General features: G+C 42.2%; 1 protein-coding gene and 1 long non-coding RNA gene across 3 annotated transcripts; one reads left to right on the top strand and one right to left on the bottom strand.

The window, feature by feature from the left end:
* Positions 1-289: 289 nt before the first annotated feature.
* LOC121076624 lies at positions 290-23,156 on the bottom strand. The gene is made up of 4 exons (XR_005823626.1): positions 22,997-23,156; positions 8,218-8,284; positions 5,322-5,429; positions 290-578 (listed from the first exon to the last, which is right to left on the bottom strand). It is a non-coding gene; the product is annotated as an uncharacterized LOC121076624 (long non-coding RNA).
* On the top strand, positions 16,320-19,384 carry POP4 (POP4 homolog, ribonuclease P/MRP subunit). 2 transcript variants are annotated; one of them, XM_040571102.1, is made up of 7 exons: positions 16,320-16,457; positions 16,572-16,624; positions 16,921-17,166; positions 17,731-17,808; positions 18,016-18,077; positions 18,417-18,518; positions 19,000-19,384. In XM_040571102.1, exons 1-7 carry the CDS (start codon positions 16,335-16,337, stop codon positions 19,134-19,136), a joined length of 801 nt encoding a protein of 266 aa, XP_040427036.1. In that variant the 5' UTR covers positions 16,320-16,334; the 3' UTR covers positions 19,137-19,384. The 2 variants fall into 2 exon arrangements, with proteins under 2 accessions (XP_040427036.1, XP_040427037.1); XM_040571103.1 differs by having other exon boundaries at positions 16,352-16,457; positions 16,943-17,166.
* Positions 23,157-23,195: the final 39 nt, after the last annotated feature.

Raw genomic sequence — 23,195 nt, forward strand, 5'->3', positions numbered from 1 at the left:
TGTGTCTGTCCCTGCCTAAATTCATACTGACATTTAATTTATGGCTGGAAACTTGTTTAAGGACGACTGCTGAATGCAGAGGTATGTGTGGAGCCCGTAACGGCACAGGAGAGCTTATCTTTTGAGTAATCACTGGTAAGCGAAGGGAAACCTGCCTGGGTTTGAACTGTGCGTCCTGGTGAGCTCATCACCACTGCTGTTTTTTCTCAAGGGCAGTAAGTATTTTGCAGTGACTTGTTTTTCTTCCAAGGGAGAGAGCCCAAACACATTTTTTCCACAAGAGGAAGAAACAAATATGTCTAAATTTATCTGAATAAATAGCTGAAGCTTGAAGCAGCAGAGCCTGTCTAGGAATAGTGATGTTTTTATTCAGCTTCAACTGTACCTCAGCATGGTCCGTTAGTAAATAAATCATCTGCTTTGCTCTGGTACTTTTGTTTCATCACTTACAGAGTACATTATGTCTTGAATTGCATACTGCATGGTTTGCAGAAAATACAGGAGGAAATACATCATCTTGCGTTTGTCCTTCCCCTCATATTGTAGACTGCTGTACCTGCATAGGTACATGGCAGCACCTGGAAGTTTTGTGTGCAATAAAAGGAGTAGAGTTATCAAGGTCTTTTTGATTTTAATCACATTAAAGGTGAAAAAGTACTAAATCTGCAACTAAGGCTAATTTTTTCTTTTGATTTTTGAGATCACATTTGTGTGCTACTGTAGGAATAAAAATTTCTCTATTCTAATTCACTATAAAATGTCAGAACTACTAAACAATAACCTGAGCATCTGATGAAAGATCTCTCCTAATGAGAGCAAGAGGCTGCTTTTCCTTCCAGTGAAGAACTGCACGTATGCAGGGATAACTCCTTCCCAGCACACAGGATAACTTCAACAATGGAGCAGATTGCAAAGCTAACCTCTACCTTCACTTTATTTTTACCTTCAAAACCACACAGAATGGGTCCTCCAGATTTTTGGGGTTTGGTTTCCACATTTGGGCCAGCTTTATTGCACAACACCCAGCCTATGTTTGGCCCAGTATTTGTGTAGTGCAGGGGAAATAACTGGCTAAAAAAGGAGGCTGCAGCTTTTGGTACAGTATTTGGTCTGCGAAAAGCACTCAAAGGAATGAGAAATATTCTGATGGAAAAAAAAATTAAAGAATTTGTTGCCTTACTGCTTGTGAGTGCGTTAAGGACTTTTGCTAAAACATCTGTCCTTAGAGAGTGCTCTTTCTTCTGAAAAGGGCAACTGCCTCACTTCTGCTGATTATATTTACAAAGGGCAAAGTGAGTTTTTGCTGTACCCTTAATGGACAGAGGCTAGTGGCAATTCTTGCTCTTTCATAAATCTCAGCATTCCTAGTGGTGTCTGCTGTCAGAATTGATTAGGAGTAAGTGCTTGGACTGCAGAGCCCTGGAAAGGCGGTGTGTCTCCTGCAGTCCCACGCAGAGCCAGGCAAAAACTCCTCCAGAGCCAGCAGTAGGCTGGGTGCATCCCTGGGCATGGGGAAGACAGCCCCTGCCCCTTACACTCGGGGACAGCACAGTCAGTGGCTCCTCCTGCAAAGCCAGGAGCTGGCTGAGCTGGGAAGCATGAGTGATGGCTATTAGGGGCCAGAGCTGAGTCATCCGTAATACAATCATAAGGAAACACGCATTTTTCCTGAGAGAAAATCAATAGAACTTTGCACTTTTCCTTGTAATATTTCCAGCCTGTGCCATCAGCCATAGTTTGCTCACAGTTATACCGCTATAAATTTGCTGCAAGTTAATGGATTTCAACAGAAATGAATGGATTTACAACAGTGTAACAGATCTGATGCCAGAGCCATGCACATGTAAAAATACATGGAACAAAAGTAGCTTTTATTACCACACAGGTGACCTTCAAAATACCAAGGCCTAGCCAAGTAAAAAGCAAAATTACCTACCTAGTTCCTTGTATGCGCCTTTCCTGGCAGAAGACCCAAGGAAAATATGTAAAGCATGCAGTCCTGAAAATAAGCTGTGGGTGGCAAGAAGGCCAGAGACCCACTGGAGAGCAGATGGGTGAGTGAACGGGTGCATGCTTCGATGGACAATGAAGAAGACTGTCCGAATTGTCATTTTTCATTTCCTGTATAAAATATTTTGGAGCCTCATCTCACTCAGAAATAGTAAGTAGATAAATAATGTGCTTCTAAACTTGTGTGTCAAAACTAGGTTGGTTAATGTATGAGCTGCCTCTGTTGCATTTGTTACTACACAGTAAATTTCATGCTTAGCCAGAGGCTGACGAAGTTCATTTATTCATTATCCCCAAACTTCAGGCGGTTATTAGTCAAACTCCCCCAATACATCTATTTAATAAAAAAAAAAGAACAGAAAATTGATGGGATCAAAAATGTTAAAGTCTTAATTAATGCTTTTTAGCAAAGACTGACTGGAGGGGACTTTGTTGTGAGAATGTTAATTTGCAGTGAGTGAGTGTGCTGCCTGCTTCTGATGCCAGTCTCCTTCCTGTGAGGGGGAGAGGCTCTCGCAGCCCTGCCAGGGTGCTCAGCCCTTGCTGCCTGGCGAGCTGCTGGTGGGCTGGGACACCGCCTGCATCACCCTGGGGGCTCTCTGCCACCAGCTGAGAACTAAACAGTGCTACAAGCCCTGGGAGAGCACTAAAACGCCAATACTTGCAAATCACTGCTGATTAAGAGTGTAAAACATTCATTTACTGGGAGGAAAGGACATGGGATTTTGTCTTTTTTCCACAATTTTGGGAAATTGCTTGGTGTTTTTTTCCCCCAGTAAGATGCCCTGAGGCAGAGCCTGGGGCTGCATGCATGGGAGGGGTGGGTTTCATCCACACAGAAGCAGGTGCAGTTACTCCGTTGGAAAAGTACCTCATCCTAAAACAACGGGAACGAGACTAATGGCGGGGGAAACCCAGCCTTGGCAAGGGGGCAGCAGTGAAGGACTCCTGTGCTGCCCTGTCCTGCTGCAGAGCCCGTTCTCCAGGCATGGCCATGTGGTTTGAGGGGCTAGAAGAAAAGGACATCACTCTTTCTGGTTTTGTTTTTCAGATCGTATTTCTGAAACCCAGGAATATCTTCTTAAGTAAAAGATGGATTTGACTGTAAATAGAACCAGCCAGGAAAGATATCTGGTTCTGTTCTGAATCACTGATAATGCAAAACAGTACTGAAAAACTGTTTGAAGGATCCATGCTAATGTTAATTAAGGGATTGAAATCTCCTGTTTTACCTCTGGTGACTGCCAGCCTTACAATTACAGTAATTATGGACGTTCTAAGCAAATCACAGTTATATTAGCAGTCAAATCAAAGAGGACTGTGCTGTAGTTACTTAATGGATTTCCCTATTTGCTGGCTATAGATTTGTCTTACTGTTAAAAATGTTTCTAAAAATCACATATGGAAAATCATCTTCAGCTTAATACAAATGAAATGAACAAGGTCTCAATAAATAACTCAAAAATGCTTAAAGTTCTGTAGAGAATGAAGCTTTCTCTAACAGGACATTTTTCATTTTTACCCTGGGGAAGATGGGAAAGAGGGTGTTAAGCTATTGTTTGTTTTGTTCCATGACCAAATCTGTCCAAAACTTTAATTCATCTTTGTGTTAATACCCTTGGAATAGGAAGCAACAGATAAATGTCTTTGGGAGTGTTACACTGGGGGGGGGATTGACCCCATAAAATGGGCTCTTTCTTTTTAAAAAAAATTTAGCTCTAAATTTCCATGTCAGAGCCTCTTTTTAATGTGTATGTTGTAATTCATTTAATTACCCTGGACAGTTGCAAATCAGTGTTTCCAGAGTTGTCAGCATTGATCTTTGTGACTGATACCTGTTAGCGTGTCAGTAATCAGCTGTCTTTGCAGATCTCAAAATGTGTCACTGGCCCCACAGGGAGACTTTCGGCACTGTGAGGGTGCGTATGAGGAAGCTCAGTGCTGGGTCACTGACATCCCCCATTGCCCTTGGTTTGCCTCATTCTCCGCTTCCAGGAACAACTTGGTTGGTTGCTGTGACCTAGAGATGAGCACTTGGCCAACTGTTAGCAAAGGGCGCGATACCTCAGTTATGTCTTGGGACACATGCCCTCCTATGACATGGGGCAGCCTCGGGCAGGGGGATAGCCGGTGCTCTGAGGAGCTGGAGAGAGCACTAAAAATTAGCTTGGAGAATTAATCCTCTGGGATCTCCAGCGCATCAGCAGTGTGATGGTAACAACTGTTTTTCTTCTCAACTTACTGGGATCCCCTTGCACTAAAGCAGGACAGAAGGGGCTGCGTGCCAGGCTCCCACAGCTGTGGCTGGTGCAGCTCAGGAAACCTCTCACCAAGGTGCGTGGTTCAGCCTCCTGTGCTATCTTTTGGCAGGACAGCCACCACCTCCCTGCCAGCTTCAAGCCAGCAAGGACAGCAGGAGCACAAGGAAAAGCCACCTTGGTTCCTGAAAGAACCCTCAGCGGCCTCAGGACTTTAAAGCCTGCTTTCCCTATTTAAGCGAAGCAATCCTGTGTCTCCAGCAGCAATTGGGATGTTGTTGAAACAACCCACGTTTTTATCTTATCACACACAAACATACATTGCTCTGAGCTCTGGAAAGCTGAAAGCACCTACTCAGTGTGCCTTGCTGCTGCTAGGCTGAGCAGCGTGTGAGCCTCGGAGCTGTGCTTGCTTGGGAGTGTTAATAAATCTTTGGACAAGGACATGGGGTGCACACTTAAATCTGAGTTGGGAAGGAATAACACTAAGTGATGGTCTAGACCAAACTATGCCTGTCAGTGATGCCTGCTACCCTGAGGAAAACTCGAAAAAGTGTGCAAGAGAATCTAAAGACAACACAGTCAAATGAGACCATGAAAATGTACAATTTGATTAAGGAAACATCAGTTCCTTTATGATCTTTACCAAATACACTCACATTTGTTATTCATTTATGCTAATTCAGTGCAAGACAGTAAAAATACATTCAGTGCTACAAATAATGATAATAGTGTAATCCATTTATTGAGTGCTTGGATATAATTTCAACTTTTATAGTGTAGTGGTATGAAAGTCTCAAGTTAGTTAAATACACAGCAAGGTGCTAATTGCAATCCTGGTTAAAATGAACCTCGGTTTATGGTAAGTTGCTGGTTGAGCTAATGACTTTGTAGAAGAGCTAGCTTCAGTTCCCCTAAAGTCAGCAGCCAAACTCCTTATATAGTGAAATCTTTTATATGACCTCTTTTAATAATTAATAATACTGGCATTTTGGTCTCCAGGGAAGTAAGCAGGGTTCGACAAGACAACAAAAAAAAAAATTAAGTACATACTGGTGCATCGAACAGTTGTGGTTTTGCTGATTTGGCCACCTTGCAGATTTTTCAGCATGTAGAGAGATGAAGAACAAAGACTCACCTCTGCATCCAGAACTGTGGGAGCTCCAAACGAAAGCAAATAGTAGTTAAGAAACACACACTAGGTACCTGTCAAGATCTGAACTGTAGCATGATTTAATAGCAAGACCGAGTAAATGAAACTAAATCCAGCTTGCTATGGTGTCAAAAGTCTTAAAACTTTTTTCAGGTTTTTTTCAAGAACATGAAATCTCTTTATTAATCTAAGAGTTAATTATTTTGAAATCAGCCAGCTTTTACTCTAGACTATTTCACCAAGACAAACCATCTCAAAAGGAAATACGTGGAGCTCTGCTGGGTTCAGAAAGTATTTTTCAGTGTGGTCATAACCATGCATAGAAAAGTCAGTTAAGCTTAGGCTCATTACCCGGGGTAATTCAGACCTTGCCACTCCAGTTTCTTGGAACAGAGCAGCACCAGAGAAAGCACTGCTCACGCTTGGTGCCATGAAAATGCCACACGTTTGACATAGCATGTGTCCCTTGATTCAGTGCTCATCTGTTGCTGCTAGCATTTACAGAGCCTGAGAAAAATATCCACCCGATCCGTTGTTTACAGCCGGGAACACAATTACAAAATAGGGAGGCAGTGGAGGTGATGTGGGAAGCTCCAGGGACTGTTTACCTGGGGACACTAAAATTCACCTGCTGTGGGTTCTCTGAAGTAGGAGACAGCCGTGCTGTACAGCCCGCGCAGGGAATGTGCTCAAGTCAGTTCTGTGGTCATGCTGAAGCCATTTGTTTTGATTCGAGCAGCCTGTGTTCCCAAAACAGCTGGCTGGAGCTCAAGGCGACAGCTGAATAAGCAGGAGCAGCATGGTTTGCCCATAGCTCAAAGCTTCACTCTGCTCTAAAACAACCTCTTCTCAGTCAAAAAGGGTGCGTTTTTTTTTCTTTATATGCTGAACCAAATAGCAAAATAAGGTGTTTTCCCAAATAAATTAACTGATAATGATTTTCGCAATGCATCTCTACCTAATTGGGGTGCGATGAAGTGCATAATTCAAATGCTATCTAGCCAGAGGGCTTAAAGAAAAGCTTAACTCTCCCTGCAAAACACAGAGTGCAATGCTGCTGTGACAACTGGGTATCAGCAGGCTGCAGGCTTTCTACAGAGCAGGTGACATAGGTGCACTACCTGATCGCAACTTAAATTCTGTCCCCAGTCATGCCTGCTTGGTTCAGTATAGTTAGTCAATGGCTATTAGGCATTAAATAGTCACAACATACAGCTTATTTCAAAAGAAAATATTTTAACAGCACAGGTGACTGTTGTATATGTATTGAGGAAAAAACAGGACACAGTGAACCAAATTTAGTTTCGCCACTGTGAAATAATTGTAATAGGACAATGCCGGTACTTACTACTGAATGGTAGCACCTGGCATTTACTGCACAGGAGAGATTAGTTTCTCTGTGTGTGTATATATATATAGACACATACCATATATTTAGTACTCAGATGTTTGAGACCAAAACTCAACACCTTAAAAAGAAGTAAACACCTTTTAAGCCCAGCAGTACAACCATGGTCGTGGAAATACTAATTGCAAGTGGAAAATAGCCCCAGTGTGCAAGATCTCCACTTTATTATATTGCAATGCATTTTCTCATTTTTCATGTGCCTGGTTTATGTGACCCTGCCTGTATGTAAAATGGTTGGTGACAGTTCCTTTGATTTTGTTTTAATATAATGTAATATATGGGATGCTGAAATTCTGTGAGTTACTTGCACTTGACTGACATTTCTGAGAGTCAAAAAAATCGCTATGTATACTTGACTGAGATTAAAATGGGTAGACTGTGTACAGCGGTATCCTGCTTCAAAGTGCAGGATTGGAAGGCTTCCATTAAATTGTTATTTTCAGTTATTATTAGCTCCTAAATCAGTTAATATAATTTCTCTTCCATAATGAATGCGCAGCATTGTGAGCCTAAATGTCATATTTTCTATTGATCCATCTCCACAACCTGTTTAGTGAAATAATTAAAATGATTTACAAAGCTGACCCAATATCTTAGCGGTTTAGTAAATCATGTTGCAGCGTGGGAGGCTCAGCTAGTTTTAAACTCTCAGCCCTTGACAGCACCAAGACCTTGAAATGAAGCTGCAGCAAGTGCTGTTCTGTGTCTGAAGGTGTGCTCACAGCTGGCATAAACACTTCCTCCAAAGCTCAGGGAAAAAAAAAAAGGGCTTAAACCAGTTGGTTGGTTGGTTGCCCCAGTTCAAGGTAGAAAAATATCTTGGTCTTACCAAACTGGAGCAGAATTTGAGCTGTAATTTTCAGTTAGTGTATTCTCACTTGCAACTTGAGCATCCCTGTCTCTTCTACCCTCAGAACCTGACCCTACATGTCTGTGGCCAGCAAATGGAGACCAGCTGTGGAGCTTGGTATTTTTACATGACAGACAATGTGCAAAACCATTATTTGCATCTTTTGTTGTTAACTTATAAGAAAAGGACGGGTATAAACATGATCTCTCTTTCATAGAGGAGGTTTCATAACTCTCTGCCAAGGTTAAGAAAGAGCTCACCAGGATTCAGTAGTGTCAAGACAGAGATATACTAAGGCATGCTCCGAAGGCTCTTAAACCCCCTGCAAGTGTCTTCAGTAATCTCAAAAGGCTGTAGGTAGCTCCCCAGGCCATAGGGATGGCTTAATGATGATGATCTGCCTGCCACGGGAACCCCTCCCGTGTAATAGTACAGGCTCTCCTGACTGCTTCATGTCTCTTACAGCCCTTACAGGCAAACACACAGGGGTAATACTGGTAGAGCTTGCAAAATATTCCCAGGTTTGTTTCTTGCTCACCTTCTTCACTGCTGTAATACCAACGGGGTTCCCTCAGAGCAGGGGCAGAAGGATACTACCGCAGCGCCTGCAAAACAAAGCAGAAGCCAGTCTCTTCAGCAACAGTGGCAAGGGCAAACTATATTATGAGCATACGTATTACTATGAAAGCTAGCAGCCCTCTTTCCCATTAAAAAAAAAATGCTCTGTGACAAGTTGCACTCTGGAACAAAAGGGATTGAGGTGACTTCTGTGGGATCAGGACAATGGCTGCAAAGCAAGGAAGGTGCAGCCAGGGCCAGCCCTCACGGGAATCGCCCCCTCTTGGGGGTCCTGCCCTGGCCAGCCCTGCAGGAAGGACGTGTCCTGGGAGGGCACGCGTGGGCAGGCAGGTCATGAACCTCCATTCTCGTCCATGACACGAAGGAAAGAGCCTACAGCTCTGAAATCAGTCATCATTTGAGACATCATTTATAACATCTCCGCTTGGAATTCATATGCCTGAGCAAGCCTGAAGCTTGCTTTCAGCGTCTGGTACATTTATTTTAGTTCTATTCTTTTCCGTAATTATACAAAGGAAAGAAAAGTGTCCTACAGAAACTTAAAATTTTGAAGACTGTTGTTGGATGCACTTTGCAGCAGATGTCATTATCCTCCTTCCTGACCCTAACCTGCCACTGTTTTTATTTTGCTTTAAATGGACCCATAATTTCACAATGTGAATTCAACTGGAACTATTCTTTTTGTTAAATAAACTTTACCCTTGGACTGACTGCTTCAGGCTCTGAAAAGAAACATTTCTTGCTTGTGACTGCTCCAAAAGAGGTCTGAAATTCAGGAAGAAGTGTTGATAAATGGGCTATAATCATGCTGAAGGGCAAGGGAGTATTCCTCCTCAAAGACAGCAGAAAATAAAGGAGTATCTGTGTTGCCTTCTGTTGCCTCAATGTTGATACTTTTACAGATCAGATTTTTTTTTTTTCAGAAAGAAGCCTGCTGTGCTGCAGCGTGCGTTTCAGAGGTGAAACACCTTTAGTCATGCCCTTATTGCCACACTTGGAAGTGTAAATAGCAGCCTCATTTTTACAAGCCCCATGCACACAGCAGAACCTCTCCGCACTGCCGGTGGCAGAAGACCTGTGTGGTGGCTGTGCCACACGCAGCAAGACCCCAACAGCAAGCCCTGGTAATTCAGGACTCAGGGGAAAGAGAGCACCATGTGAGTAGCGCACCCAGCTGCTGAAGCAGGCGGCTGTGCTCACGGAAGCTGCAGGGATGTTACATGAGTTTGATGTCAGTGACAACTTTGGTTGAAACTGGACACAAGGGTCACACATGGTCTCAGCGAGGGTCTGTAGCACACAAGCGCACACATCACATGCACACACGTAGTGGGGTCACAGTCCCCTTGCTGCCTTCCACATCAGGTGGACATCTCCCCCGCGCTGATTGCTGGCTGGCCCCAGAATTGGTTTTCTTCCAGAAAAGGAACAAAAACCACCACCACATACCAGAAGGAGCTGGGCAGCTCTGTCACCAGTAAGTGCCAAATTGCCCGAGCTGACGTGGGCCTGAACAAAGACTCAATCATTACCATTAAAAGACCAGACAGCACACAAAATTCTGTCACTGAATACAAGCGCAGTTTTACACACAAGGCAGTCCTTTACTGCACGTCCTCTGTGCGGCTACCAAAGCAGCCTTGGTCTTAGAGCAGTCGCAAATAGCATCTATTTTTCCTGTAGGTGCGATTTGCCATTGCAGCAGTCCTAATTTCACGCTAATGTAACTCTTAGAAATCCTTTTAAAACTACACTAACGTAGACGTGACTCAAGCTCAAACTACTTGTTAACTAGGGCTCTGCACCTACTGATCTGTGGCAAAGGAAAGGATCCCCTGGCAGCTGGCTGCAAATATGGCTCAGCTCAGTTATAAGTCTGTGATTAGTTAATTCTGTTTAGAGGATCTGCCTAAATTAAAAATGTTCTCTCACCCATTCTCACCCGCTGTTCTGTTTTTAAGAAGTATAAAGTGCTTAATAGTCTCTACCTCCTGAAATAATCACTAGCAGGATGAAAGTCCCACACACACACACCTGCCGCCATTTTGTCCCACTGCAAAATGTATAAGTTAAGCTCATGCTAAAATTAACATAAATTGCTGAGGCAAATGAATTGGCATTGCCATGTATATCTATTAGCTTCTAGCATTTCTGAGTGGGAACACCATTTAATTAACAGCCTGACAGGCTAGCTCACTCCCGAACTGCAGCCACATTTATTACTTTTATCTCCTTGGACACCTGCCTTTCTCCATGGTTTATCAGATTTCTGCTGAAGAGATGGACAAAATATTTTCTGTTGCATGAGTACAACATTCTGTTGTATTTTTTTAAAGGTACTTACTAAAGCACTGAACTCAAACAAATGGAGGTTTCTGGTTTTTCTTCAGTTATCAAACCAGTACAGCAGCATTAACCCCTCACTGCCCCATCCCACAGCTGCAGTTCGGAAGAAGTCAGATTATGTATCGGAAGACCAAAGCCCCATCATTAGGGCCATGCTAGCAGCTGCCACCCTGACCACCTCTCATAAAGCTCTTGCCTGCAGTGGCAGTCAATCTGTTAATCTTGTTCAGCCCAGTTTCAACAAACAAATACTTTTCACTTGCTTTTCTCTGGGCCTCACTACCTGAGTCCCTGGAGACACACAGGTAAAACGGGCAGGGCTCAGCGTTAACGGGCACAGTGTGACAGACTGGGGGGACCAGTCAAACAGTCAAACAGGGGGGACCTAAAGCCAGGCAGTGACTCAGCACTTGATAGCTTCATCAGCGTGGCCTTCGAAATGCAACTCTTAGGCAAGGACAGCACAAGCCGACTCATGTTATTAAAAAGAATGGCTCACTCCTGACAGACTAATTGTATTAATTGGAAAGAATCTGGCAGGAGCAGGGCCTTCCCATGATGTTTCTGTGAAACATGTTACTTTAACACGAGCCTTGCACAAACAGTGCCTCTTCCTGCCTGTCTCCTTAGTCCTAGCCAAAACTGCCTCGCCTCACTTCAGAGCACTGTGGCTGAGTCTACAGGTCTACAACTCCGCATTGAGGTGCTCACTGCCAGCTGTCCTTTAACCCGAAGGACGGCCAGGCACTGCCTGTGGCAGGTGGGCGATGCACCCCGCTGCAGCCACAGCACTGCCGCACCGTGCTCGTAGGGTTAGCGGGTCTCTTTTGCACTCTACAGATAGTGACGTGGTCTGCAGTTACACAGGTATGGCCAAAACTTATATACCAGTGGTGGACTGCAAAGTCGACCCAACCAAACCATATCAAACAGGCTTCCAGAACTGGACAACCATTTCCTAGGAAAAAAGTCTAAATTTTTCTTTGATGAAACATCCAACATAATAGACTTTTTTGGTGCTTGAAACCTTTTTATTTGCATTCTTTTAAATTTTTAATTATGTTAATTTAATATAGTTTAACCAAAACCAAACAAAATGCCACATTAAACAATTAAATCTGCTATAACTCCAACAACTATTACTATGTTATAGTTTATCATTTTTATTTAATACCCATTTTGCATCATACAACCCTATTTCAATGTAGGCCAATGTTCGCTAGGCTTTAAAATATTAAATGATGAAACCCAAGAAACAGCAAAAATAATGCCTCTAAGACAGACTGTCACAGATTAAGACATGGGTGCAGAACGCTGCTATTAATTAGTAAATACAAGCTGTTCAGGTGTACAGTGGTGTCCATCATACTGACGTGTTTGAACCATACGTGATCTCAGCACGCAGGGAAACCAAATATCAGTTGCCAAAACCTCAGCTTACTGACTCTTCATTATTGTTTTGGGGAGCAAGTGGTGATTTTTTTAGCATTCTGTGAGGCTGGGCAATGATACTTCTGCAGTAGTTATCCCCAGGTATTCTAGTTTCACTCATTCTTTTATATATATATATTTTAAGAAGGATATAGCTAGTTATTTTGACGTTAAAAATACATTGGTGTTTAAAAAAAAAAATCACTTCCTTTACTTATGGTGAAATTGAATTCCTTCAAAATCCTCCTTCCACAGATAAATCTACTATAATGTAAAAGAAGTTGGGGTATGTGAGAACTCGAAACCTGTATGCTAAAAGAAGATGCAAACTGGTAAATTTCTTCCAAAAGATGAAACAATATTTAACTTTTTTTTTTTTTTTTTTAACTTTAAACCGTTAGTTGGATCGCAGCAACACGTAGAGAGATGCCGCAACGCAGACAGCCGAGGCAGGCTCCCCAACCCTTGTCCTGTGCTGCCCCCTAGTGAGGCAGGCAGCAGCTGGGACTCCAAAAGAGCTAGCTTCTTTCTTTGCCTGCGTTTTAAAGCCCAACTTTTTAAATCATTAAAAGCTTTGAAACCATTTGGGGGTTATTGTATGTCCCCCCGATTTCTGACCCATTAAGATATATTTGGATTGTATTTCTTCATGCACAGCAAAGCCAGACCTTCTTATTCACGCTTAAGTAACATCTGCAATTTGAGACGACAAGGAGCTGGGATTTTAAGGTAATAATGACCCTTCAGTCAGCGTGAATAGTTTATCAGATCAGGAGTACATACCTCATCCTAATCAACGAGTTAGACAAACTGATAAAGCAGAAAACTTACTGAAAAACACATTGAAAAGGAACATTTGTGGGACCAGAAGGTATATCATAAGATTACACTCTTAAACCAAACCCAGCCGTCTGAAATTCATCAAATAAATCTATAATGCAAGAGTTTGGGCTTCCACACATAAACATTACAAACTTCCCCCTAGTAAACCTACAGTGCCACAAAATGAAAGTCCAGGCTACTGATACCAAATACTCTGTTTACCCAGCTGTCCGAACAGCAATTCTTAGTGTGCCCGTACCCCCCATTCCCCGGGCACGGCCTTTTCCACAGCCTGAAATGCTGGCATGGGCCTGATCCGGGCCAGGCTGAAAGGAGCCGTCAGCAGGACAAGGAAAAAGCGGCGGAGAAAGGACAGTGAGGAGCAGGTGGCGGTGGCGGGACTGCCGTGGTACGTGAGCCGGCTGCACACTGCTTCAGCACACGGTGGGGAAGTTATGGTAGCTGCCTGATATTCAGATGGAGGAAATCAGATCAGAGCATTTTAAATGGAAATTATTTTCGCTAGTACAGCTGTCCCCGGGGACCAAATCCAACTGCTAATACAATTTGGCCAAGAGGAATAAACTATATTGATCTTGAGAGCTCAAATGCTTGCAGAGACAGTCTTTTAAAGAATTACAGTATCTATTTCTTGTATCACCTGCAATCAGCAAAAGTGTAACAGTGATTATAGCCCAGTCACTTTTTACACACATCAGTCCACCTGTGCTCATCTCCAGCTTCGGCTCACGATAACTCTTTAAAAAAACAAACAAACAAAAACCCCTGATCTTCTATTCTTATGTCATACAAATATCTTCTTTTACATTATAGTAGATTTATCTGTGGAAGGAGGATTTTGAAGGAATTCAGTTTCACCATAAGTAAAAGTCTTTGGCTACTCTGCACCCGAAGTTCTAGCTTTCTGTGACTGTGACTATAAAGCAATTTCTATTATTGCTCCCACATTCACTCTGACATTCCCCCAGGACACTGCTGTGACCTGACTTGGCCTGCATACATTCTTTTCCCATCACACACTGTAATTCAACAATACCGACAGCTAAAGCAATATAGCCCCCTACTGTACACACGTATAGTGGTTCAGTGTTGGGTTTTTACAAATATATATGTATATTTAGAGAGCAATAAATAATGCCAAACACAGATTTAATGGAATAAGAAATGCCAGCATTGGCACCTGTAACTTGGAATAAATAATATACATTAGGGGTTTATATCACCATAAACCTATAGCATGCTTTCACGCTGATTTACTTGAAGAAGTAAAAAGATTCAAAGGTCTAAGACACACAGACAGGTGGAGTAGGTGATACTGCACATTCAGAAACATGCATTATAATTATTTTGTTTGCTCTTCTGTTCGCATATTTCCACTATTTCCACATATTTTCCTGGAACACATACTAATGCACTGATCTCGCTCCCTCAGCCATTGTATCTGAAGATAAATTGGGAAATGAAGACGTAGAGCTGTTGGAAGAGACTGGCTTCCCCAGGCACCAGTTTAGCCTGGATCATTGGATTTACAACACCAGCATCGCCAACACTGATTTGACTATTAATCCCTTAAGTGCCTCAGGAATTGCAGCATAAATCCAGTGAAGGAGCACTCATACGGCCCTGAAGACCCATAGTGCTCATCCTGGTACTCCATTCATGAAAATTGATCTTTTCTTAATAGCAATGACAACTCAAGGAGTCACAGCTTTGTAAAATCAAGAGATCTGTTTGCTGTGGCAATGTCCTTAACTGCCAGGTCGTCTCTGATACACATCAATCGGTGCTCATACTTAATACTCTGAAGAGGCTGGCCCTTTTTTCTTTACAAACATACACACATATCTACAATTTCATTCCCCGTTAGGTATCACTTCAGTGCCTTTGTGCTCCACAGCAGCACTCAACAAATTGTCGTATTTCCTATACTCTGGCTCAGTAACTCGCTCTGTACGTCTTCTTTACCAAGCAGTTCTTCATTATGTGCTAAGCCAATACCCACCCCGTGACAGGAATATAAACACTTTATTTATTTGGAGAACCAACACGTCTGAGCAGAGGGCACCACGAGCTGGGATTCGGCTGGCAAGGAAAAGGAATTAGCTGCACTGGTTTCAAGAGCAAGACGTGTCTTATCCCAAGAGTAGAGAGGCAGCAACAGGGGCAGAAGAGGCAAACCTCACAGCAGGTAGCATCTTCCTTGTCTTTTGAATATGAATGTTTGACTCTGGTTAGAAATAATGTTCATTTTGCACCTTGATCTTTGCTGTAATAATAGTAATGTAGCTATTCAAAAGCCTAACAGAAGTTAATGTCATTAAATGTTTCCTATCTGCTTTAATCCAAATGGCTAATCTAACAATCTACCCTGGCCACAGCTTCCTCCTTTGCAGGACCTCATCACTGTGATAAGCAATGTTACTTCTCTTTTTTGTCTTCTTTTTATTATTATTATTTTATTTTGCTCTTAGAGATGACTGCCCCCTCTGGTTTGTGATTTACAAGGCACATGGAGCTCTATGGGACCCTTACTTCTGCAGAAGCCCAGTTCCAGCCACACCAGCAGCCGTGTACTCCAGAAACAATGGCATATATAGCAAGGCTTTCCCAGACTTAGGAAGTCTTTGTCACCTCTAGCAGGATAGCCGCTGAAATTTGAGGTTAAGGCTGGGATCTGCTACCTTAGTGGGGTAACAATATGGTATTTCTTTTGATATGCCAAGTAGTAAAACCTCTCTATAAAAAGCTTTTTAGCAAGCAGACTCTAATAATTGTTGTGTTTTTTTTTTTTTAACTTCTATTTGCTCAGAAAGTTTTGAGATGCCTTTCCTTTCCTTTTGTCCAGTATGACCTTGCAGTGCAGACTTCTGGCAATGCCAGAGACAAAGGACTGGTCTCCCGCCTACCAAATGCTCTTTCTACACTGCCCGCTATTGACAGTTATGTCTGTTCGCACATAACATCCCATCTACATCTCCCCCCTTTCAGTGTAAAGTTATTCTCCCCTGTCCTATCACTATCTGCCCGTATTTTCTCTCCGTCCTGAGAAAATAGTTCTGGCACAATTACTGCTTTGTGATAAGAATTTGTGAAACTAATTAGCAAAGTTATATTGTCTTTAATAAAATTTTAAACTTTCCATGTTAAATTCATAGGTTTAACATGCGCCTGAGGGGGCGCTGCTGACGGCTGTGTGACACGGCACAGCAGGCGCGTTGTCTTTTGAACGTCTTTCACGGCCTGGCATCGCTCCTCTAGCGAGCGATGCATCGGTGCAGCTTTCTGCGGCTCTGTGAGAGGCGGGGGGCGCGGGCTGTTATTTTTAATTATCCCCGGTAACGAAGCACGGCAGCGGCCAGGCCTCCCGCCGCCGGTCCGCCACAACGCCACGGGGCCCCGCGCCTGCACCCCTCCCACTCACACCCGCTCAGGAGGTGGGCGCGCGCAGCACCGCACATGCGCACCCCGGAGGCCGCCTGGCGGATAAAAGCTGCGGCGGGCGGGCGCCGATCCCGGCTGCAGCCTCTGCGCGCGCGCGGGCGTGTCAGTGGCCTGCGCCCGGCGCCGCCGCCATGGAGGGTGAGCGGGATGGGGGGAGCGGGGTCGGGGCCCCCTGGGGGCCGCCGGTCCCCGCTGCCGTGCCCTGTGCGGGTGCGCCGTACGGCTGACGGCCCCGCTCTGTGCCCCGTGCAGGTGCGCTGTACGGCGGGCTACCGCGCCAGGCGACGGAGGAGCTGTGCCTGCAGGTACCGCCGGCCCCGGGCACCCGGCGGGGGCTGAGGCGCTGGGGGCCGTCGGGGAGCGTCGGGGTCGTGTCCGGAGGCTCCGGGCCTGTGTCTGGAGGCTCCCCGAGGTGTGGGCGTGGGGGTGAGTGGGGGAAAAAAAAAGCCCGGGGCGTGTTGTGCTTGGCCGCCTGGCGGCCAGGTGGGGCTTCAGCACGTGAGGTATGTTAGTACTGCTCTCGTGGGATTACTGGGTGGATTTGTCACCGGTAAGGCCGGCAGGCAGCTGCGGCTGCTTCACTTTTATTAATTTCGTAAAGTGCTTCGTCAAAATGTCTTCAGCCTCAGAGGTCAGAAGAGGCTAAAGCCTTTGTAAGCGCCTTCCTGAAGCGTAGCATGCCAAAAATGAAAGATGAAGCTATCCAGGATGTGTTATCTCGGAAAGCTGTAATTCTGGAGCATTATGCCAAAAAAAGAAAAAAGCAAAAGAGGAAGAAATCTAAAAGCTTTACTGCCAAGCAGAGGCGAGAAATGCGTCTTTTTGAAATCGAACCTGAACAGCAGAGGTAAGATCTAAAATACTTTCTTTGTGTGAGAAGTTCATAAAAAAAAGTAAAAACCAGGAGCACATATGTGGCTACTCACTCTTCAGTACATACAGTCTGTCTGTTACTCTGTGGCAATTAACCACAGCAATTACTTTGGCTGAATATATGGTAAAATTGTTACTGGGTTCTCTTTCCTCTTGTGTACCCAAATACAAGAAATCAAAACCAAATACAGTTGCCTTGGATTTCTGTTTTTAAAAGTTGAACTGTGATCAAGATTTTGTATCAGGTTTCTCAACTTAATGTTGAATGAAGTCCTTCCTTGTAAAATGGAGTAAGGAGGGAGGTAGGGGAGTAGAAATCTCTTAATGCATCACTGTTTTGGGTTGATAGGAGGCTATTTTTTTCATAAAAATAAACCTGTTGGTTACAGTGGTCTACTTCCCATGCAAGGTATTAGAGCAGATCATATAGCTCATCTATATTTAAAGAGTTAAGACTAACATCGATTATTTCAGTAATCAAGCAACAGATTTTTTGATAATTAAGTTTTGTATAATAACTTTTGCCTTTTAACTACAGATATGCAATCTTTTTACCACTGCATGAACTGTGGAAACAGTACATCAGAGACCTATGTTATGGACTTAAACCAGATGCGTAAGTTGAGATATATTAAAATTAGTGGGTTTGATTAGTAATTATTTTCAGGTTTACTGATTTACTTCTTGAAGTATCAGCTATAGAAAGAGTATATATACACCTATGAGTTTTGACCATGATTTCAGTAATCACAGTCACACTTTGTAAACCTACTCTTCTCCATATATTTTTCTTTCCTTCTCTGATCCCACCCTCTTCTCCAAGGCAACCACAGATGGTTCAGGCCAAACTGCTAAAAGCTGATCTCCATGGAGCTATTGTTACAGGTATCCTGATTGTTTTGTGTTTTTTTCCTCAAAAAAATGTGAAGTTAAGTAGACTCTCCTATATTTCAGATGCTTATTTTTAAATTCTTTTTGATATTGAATCTAGAATCACATAGTTGTTACTGTGTTGATTAATGCTTTCTCCATTAACCAATTCTACTTAACTTTTAACTGCGTTTGAAAACCTGATTGCAAAGAAAACTGAGTTCTACCAGTTATTACTGTAACTGCATTGTTTCAGAATATTACAATGAGCTTCTGAAATCATGAGACAACTGTAGAACAGCAAACAAACTGCAGCTGAGTTTTTCTAATGCATATGTATTCTTGTTTCTTCAGTCACAAAAGCAAAATGTCCCTCTTATGTTGGGATAACAGGAATCATTCTACAGGAATTTAAACATGTCTTCAAAATTATCACTAAAGAGGACAAAGTAAAAGGTATACTAGACTTTTTTCAGTGCTTCTTAAAACTTGAATAACCAAAATTTCTTAAATTCACACTGCTTTTGAGCAAATGTGTGGTAGTGCATTGTTCTGTATCAGTCCTTTGAGTTCTTTGCATAGTAGAAGTCAATGTTTTAACCAACAATGTAAAAGCCCAGTATCTTACCAAAAGTATTTCAGTAGAAGTGAGCAACAGAAAACATTTGCAGTGAACCTAACATGCATGTGGTGTGTTCATCTGATTTACTTTAGATGTTCTCTGCAACACTTACTGCATGCTTGTAAAAGAGGACTAACTTCTAGTAATTGCTATTTAAGATAGAGGTTTAGGTTATGTTTTTTCTCTTAAAGCATAAACTTGAAATGTGGCAAACCTGAAGCCTACATGTGAATAATATCCTGTGGTATATCAATATCTGTTTTGAACAGGGATTTTAGTCCTTTTTCATTAATTTCTTTCCTTTTGCATTTTCAGTTGTTCCCAAACTTAACAATGTATTTAGCTTGGAGATTGATGGATTCATTTCCTACATCTATGGAAGCAAGTTCCAGCTCAGAGCAAGTGAGCGATCTGCAAAGAAGTTCAAGCTGAAAGGAACTATTGACCTATGATTTCATAGCAAATCAGAAGTATATTTAATAAAAATGCCTAGTGTTTTCTTGCAGTTTGAGAACCAGGTTTTCTGGCAAACTGAAAATGGAATTAACTGTTTGAAGGTTTTCTAGAGCATTTCTTCATACTGAAGACTAGCTTCTGTTGCCTTGAAAGCACTCTGTCAGGCTGTTGGAGTTTAGTTGTGTTATTTGTATATAAGTGTGCAACATTCTGCCTTTTATTAAACTTAGTACTGATTGCCTGGCTTCTGTTTCAGTTTATTGTATATTCGCAATGAAGATTTTATCTTTTGAATTTTGTGATAAATGTTACTGTTGCCTTCTGTATAAACTGGGCAACATCTGCCTATTTTCTCCATATAAGGAGACTGAAGAAAACTGCTTTTCTATAATCATTGCTCCTGGGTGAATATCGTCTTTGCCTGGTACAAGTATATGCAGGTAAGTTGGTTCAACTGATAGGTTTTACCTTGAATATCTCTGTTCCAGTGGTTAATATTGTTGTAGGTAAGTGGTACATAAGTGAAAAATCTAAGCATACAGACTGGCTATAGCAGTTTGTCTAGCTTTCATAATGAAATTCCAAATTGCATTTAGCCAAAGCCAAGTACTAAACAGGTAAGTAGTTCATGCTGCGTACGTGCTATTCTGAAAAACTTTTTAATGCAAACATTAGGGAAAAATGTCTTCTGCATGTCAGCAGCGAAGGTGTTTTGTACTGCAAAAGGTATCTTTTCCTGACAGCACAATGCAGAATTCATTTTAAGAGGATCAAGAAAGGTTTCTGGATTGTTTTCTGCAGCTAAACTCTAGGGGATGCTTCACTATTTAACTTGCAAGGACTGATAAATATCAAGGTCAGTAAAATTACTCAGCACAACTAAGTGCAATTTTAAGAGTTCTGATTTCTAAATGGAGAAATATAAATATTAAAGTTGTCTTTTAAGCTTACATGGTAATTCAGAATTCCAAAACAATCATCTGGATTCTGGTCCATGAGGTGTTTAAAATTAACAGGCTCTTAGTTGAGCATTACCAGAAAAGCAAGTTATCAGACTTAAAATAAGTAGTTCTGTGTTCCAAGTACTGAGAACTACTCAGTACTTAAATTAAATCCAAGTCATTAGAAAAGAAATAGTATCCTCAATCCCTTTATCTCCTTTTTTCATACCCTGTTTTTACTTGGTGTACTTCCCAGGATCCTTGTTGGAGTCCCAGATGATTATTTTGAAATACAATTCAGTCCTTCCACATCAGATCTGTTAGTCAGGTTTGACTTGTCTGGGAGGTGGAAACAATCCCTGTATTTGGATCACTTTTTTTAAAAAATGCATCTGATATTTACACTAAAATTCTGAAAGCTTTATTTAGTTTCAAGTGTGGATTCCTTTTCATATCTATGGAGAACTTTTCCCTGCCACCATTCCACTGTTTGTAGCCAACTACGAAAACTTCTTTAAGAAGGTAGCTGTTCTCTCACATTGCACAGTGAAGCCTGGTACCAGTGTTAGGAGCATAGCTCAAGCAGAGAGGTGGTGCTCTTACAGCAGCACTATAATGCACAGGAGCCATTTAGCAGACCCATGAAAACACTGACCAAGCCAGTCAGCCCTCATGGGGGTTACAAGAGTTGCATCTCCCAGGGAGGATTGCTCAGATCAGCATCACTGACCCAGACTCTGATCAGTTTGAATAACAGCATAGGCAATATCTGTTTACAAAAAGAACACTGTCCTCCTCTACCCCCTCTGAATTCAGGGCTTCAACCCCTTTGAAGTAGTTGGAATGGAAATAAAACATTTATGGACTGAAAAAATAAGTCATTTCACACTAAAGGAAAACTAGGAGAGATGCTGAAAAAGCTTTTGAAAACACAGATAACATTCAAAAGTGACAAAGGCTAGAAGCTTTTTACAATTAATATCTGTGAAGCAAAACCAAGGTGTCTTGAAGTTGTAGAAGAGTAATGTATAAAAAAGAGTAATATCTTGGGTTTAAGTTCACTGAAATCCATTAGTTTCCTACAAGAATCCAGAAGGAAAAATAAAGTGCTAGAAAGCATAAATCATAGTAGAAACTTCCCTTGCAGGACAATGACCTAGTTTTAATTTTGCTTACAGCTATCAGTGTAACACCCAATTAAAACATCTGTTAAATGCCTATAATATTAAATTAATGGGGGGAAACTAGTAGAATTTTATTGGCATAGTCCTGTTAATTAACAGGAAAGACCATTAATGGATGTCTTGAATAGACATAATTAATGGCAATGCCATACAAATTGGAATTTGCAGCACAATGAAACATCATGCCTAAGGACATACCATATTCTGCCATATGGACATGCAGATAAATAGGATACAACTTCCCCTAGCTACTACCTTGCCATTTGTTAAACTACTTCAGTGACCGGAAGACAAATGCTGCTTAGCGGTCCCTTTTGATAAATAACAGCCAGGTATTCATTATTTACAGTGAAGAGTACTGAAGAGATGTTCAAAGGTCTCCTCAAGGTAATCGCACGCTCGTAGCACATAAAGACAGATGACAAATGAAGACTAACAAGAGATCTGAACAGCCACACCATTCAAGACACCTTTACTGTAGTTGGTAAATCACTTGAAGAGGCCTTTCTGTAACGACTCAGTGAGGTGTTCCAAACAGCCCCCACAAATCACTTAAGCTAAATCTCTCCTGTATGCGCCACTGGTATTGCTGTCTACCCACAGGCTGCTCAAACCAAACTCTTATCTGCTGTCTCCGTGTTCATCCCTCGCTACAACGCAATAAACTCCCTGTTCCCTTCCTTGGAAACTGCATAACACAAAAATGACTGCTCACCATTCTTCCCCTGCTGATTCACCACCATTCCCCCATCTCTTCATTAGCTGAGACAGTAAATACTTAATGGATTTAATACTAGCAAATTGGGGGAACTAATCACAGCTGTCTCTAACATACCCCTTCCTTCTTACACTGAACTCAGAATTGCATGCAGCAGGGACACATTTTTCTTAATGATTTTTATACCCAGACTCTCCAAAGAAAAAGCTAATTGGGGAATAAAATCAACAACAATGAACAATATATTGTCAAACTACCTTACTCACACATTTCTGCTTTCCTATTACTACATGTATATAATAAAGATACACATATTCATACAACTGTTTCAGTTCAGATTACATCACCAGTTGTGGTATAAAACTAGGTTAAACTATCCAGTTACTGCATTTTGAACATTTAAACAGAAAAGGGGAAAACAAAGAAACACAAGCTCTGCTTCAAACCCCAAAATAATTTACTGTAGGAAATACTTGAAGTTAAGTCACATCCAAGAAAACACCTAGAATTTGCCATCTGAAGTGTTTTTATACTTCCTTTCACATATTTTATACTTCCTTATTTCACATAAGGAAATTCACATTTTTCCATACCTCCTTCCACACCTTTTAAAACTCCCTTAAAAAGCAGCTATGACTCACTGTGCTGTGAGAGCCATTCATCTAAAACAACTGCTTGCTCCTCTGCATCAGCAGCAGATTTTCAGAAAGCAGGCACAGCGTCTTCTCAAAACCAGCAGTGGCACTGCTTTTACCTGAACAGGCCAATTCCTCAGCCCATTACCAGAGCAGTTACACACATCCATTCCCCACCTACAAGTCTAAAAACACAGAGGTAGGTTTTCTAACTAACAAAAAGTTTCAGCTACCTTATTATTCCTGCTGCAGTCTCTCACACTTCCACCCTGAAGACTGCTGTATGGCTAATTCCTAGCAGCTGCTATTTGTACCCCTCCCTCAGCCCACATTAACATTTCTGAAATTAAGCTCTCACTGCTTCTGCAATGATCTTACCATAGGCAATGCAAGTACAAGGTTTCAGCAGCCCATGAATTCTCCTTTTTGGGACCAGCATTCCCACAGCCTTCTTCAGCCTACACTCCAGGAGAGATCTCAGCAGTACCGGCACAAAATGAGGGTCCCAACAGCCAGGAGCAGCTGTATCTGGCCAGCCTTCTACGACATCACAGCTGAAGCACATATCCAACAATTG

Source organism: Cygnus olor, chromosome 12, assembly GCF_009769625.2.
Source record: "Cygnus olor isolate bCygOlo1 chromosome 12, bCygOlo1.pri.v2, whole genome shotgun sequence".
NCBI classification, from domain to species: domain Eukaryota; kingdom Metazoa; phylum Chordata; class Aves; order Anseriformes; family Anatidae; genus Cygnus; species Cygnus olor.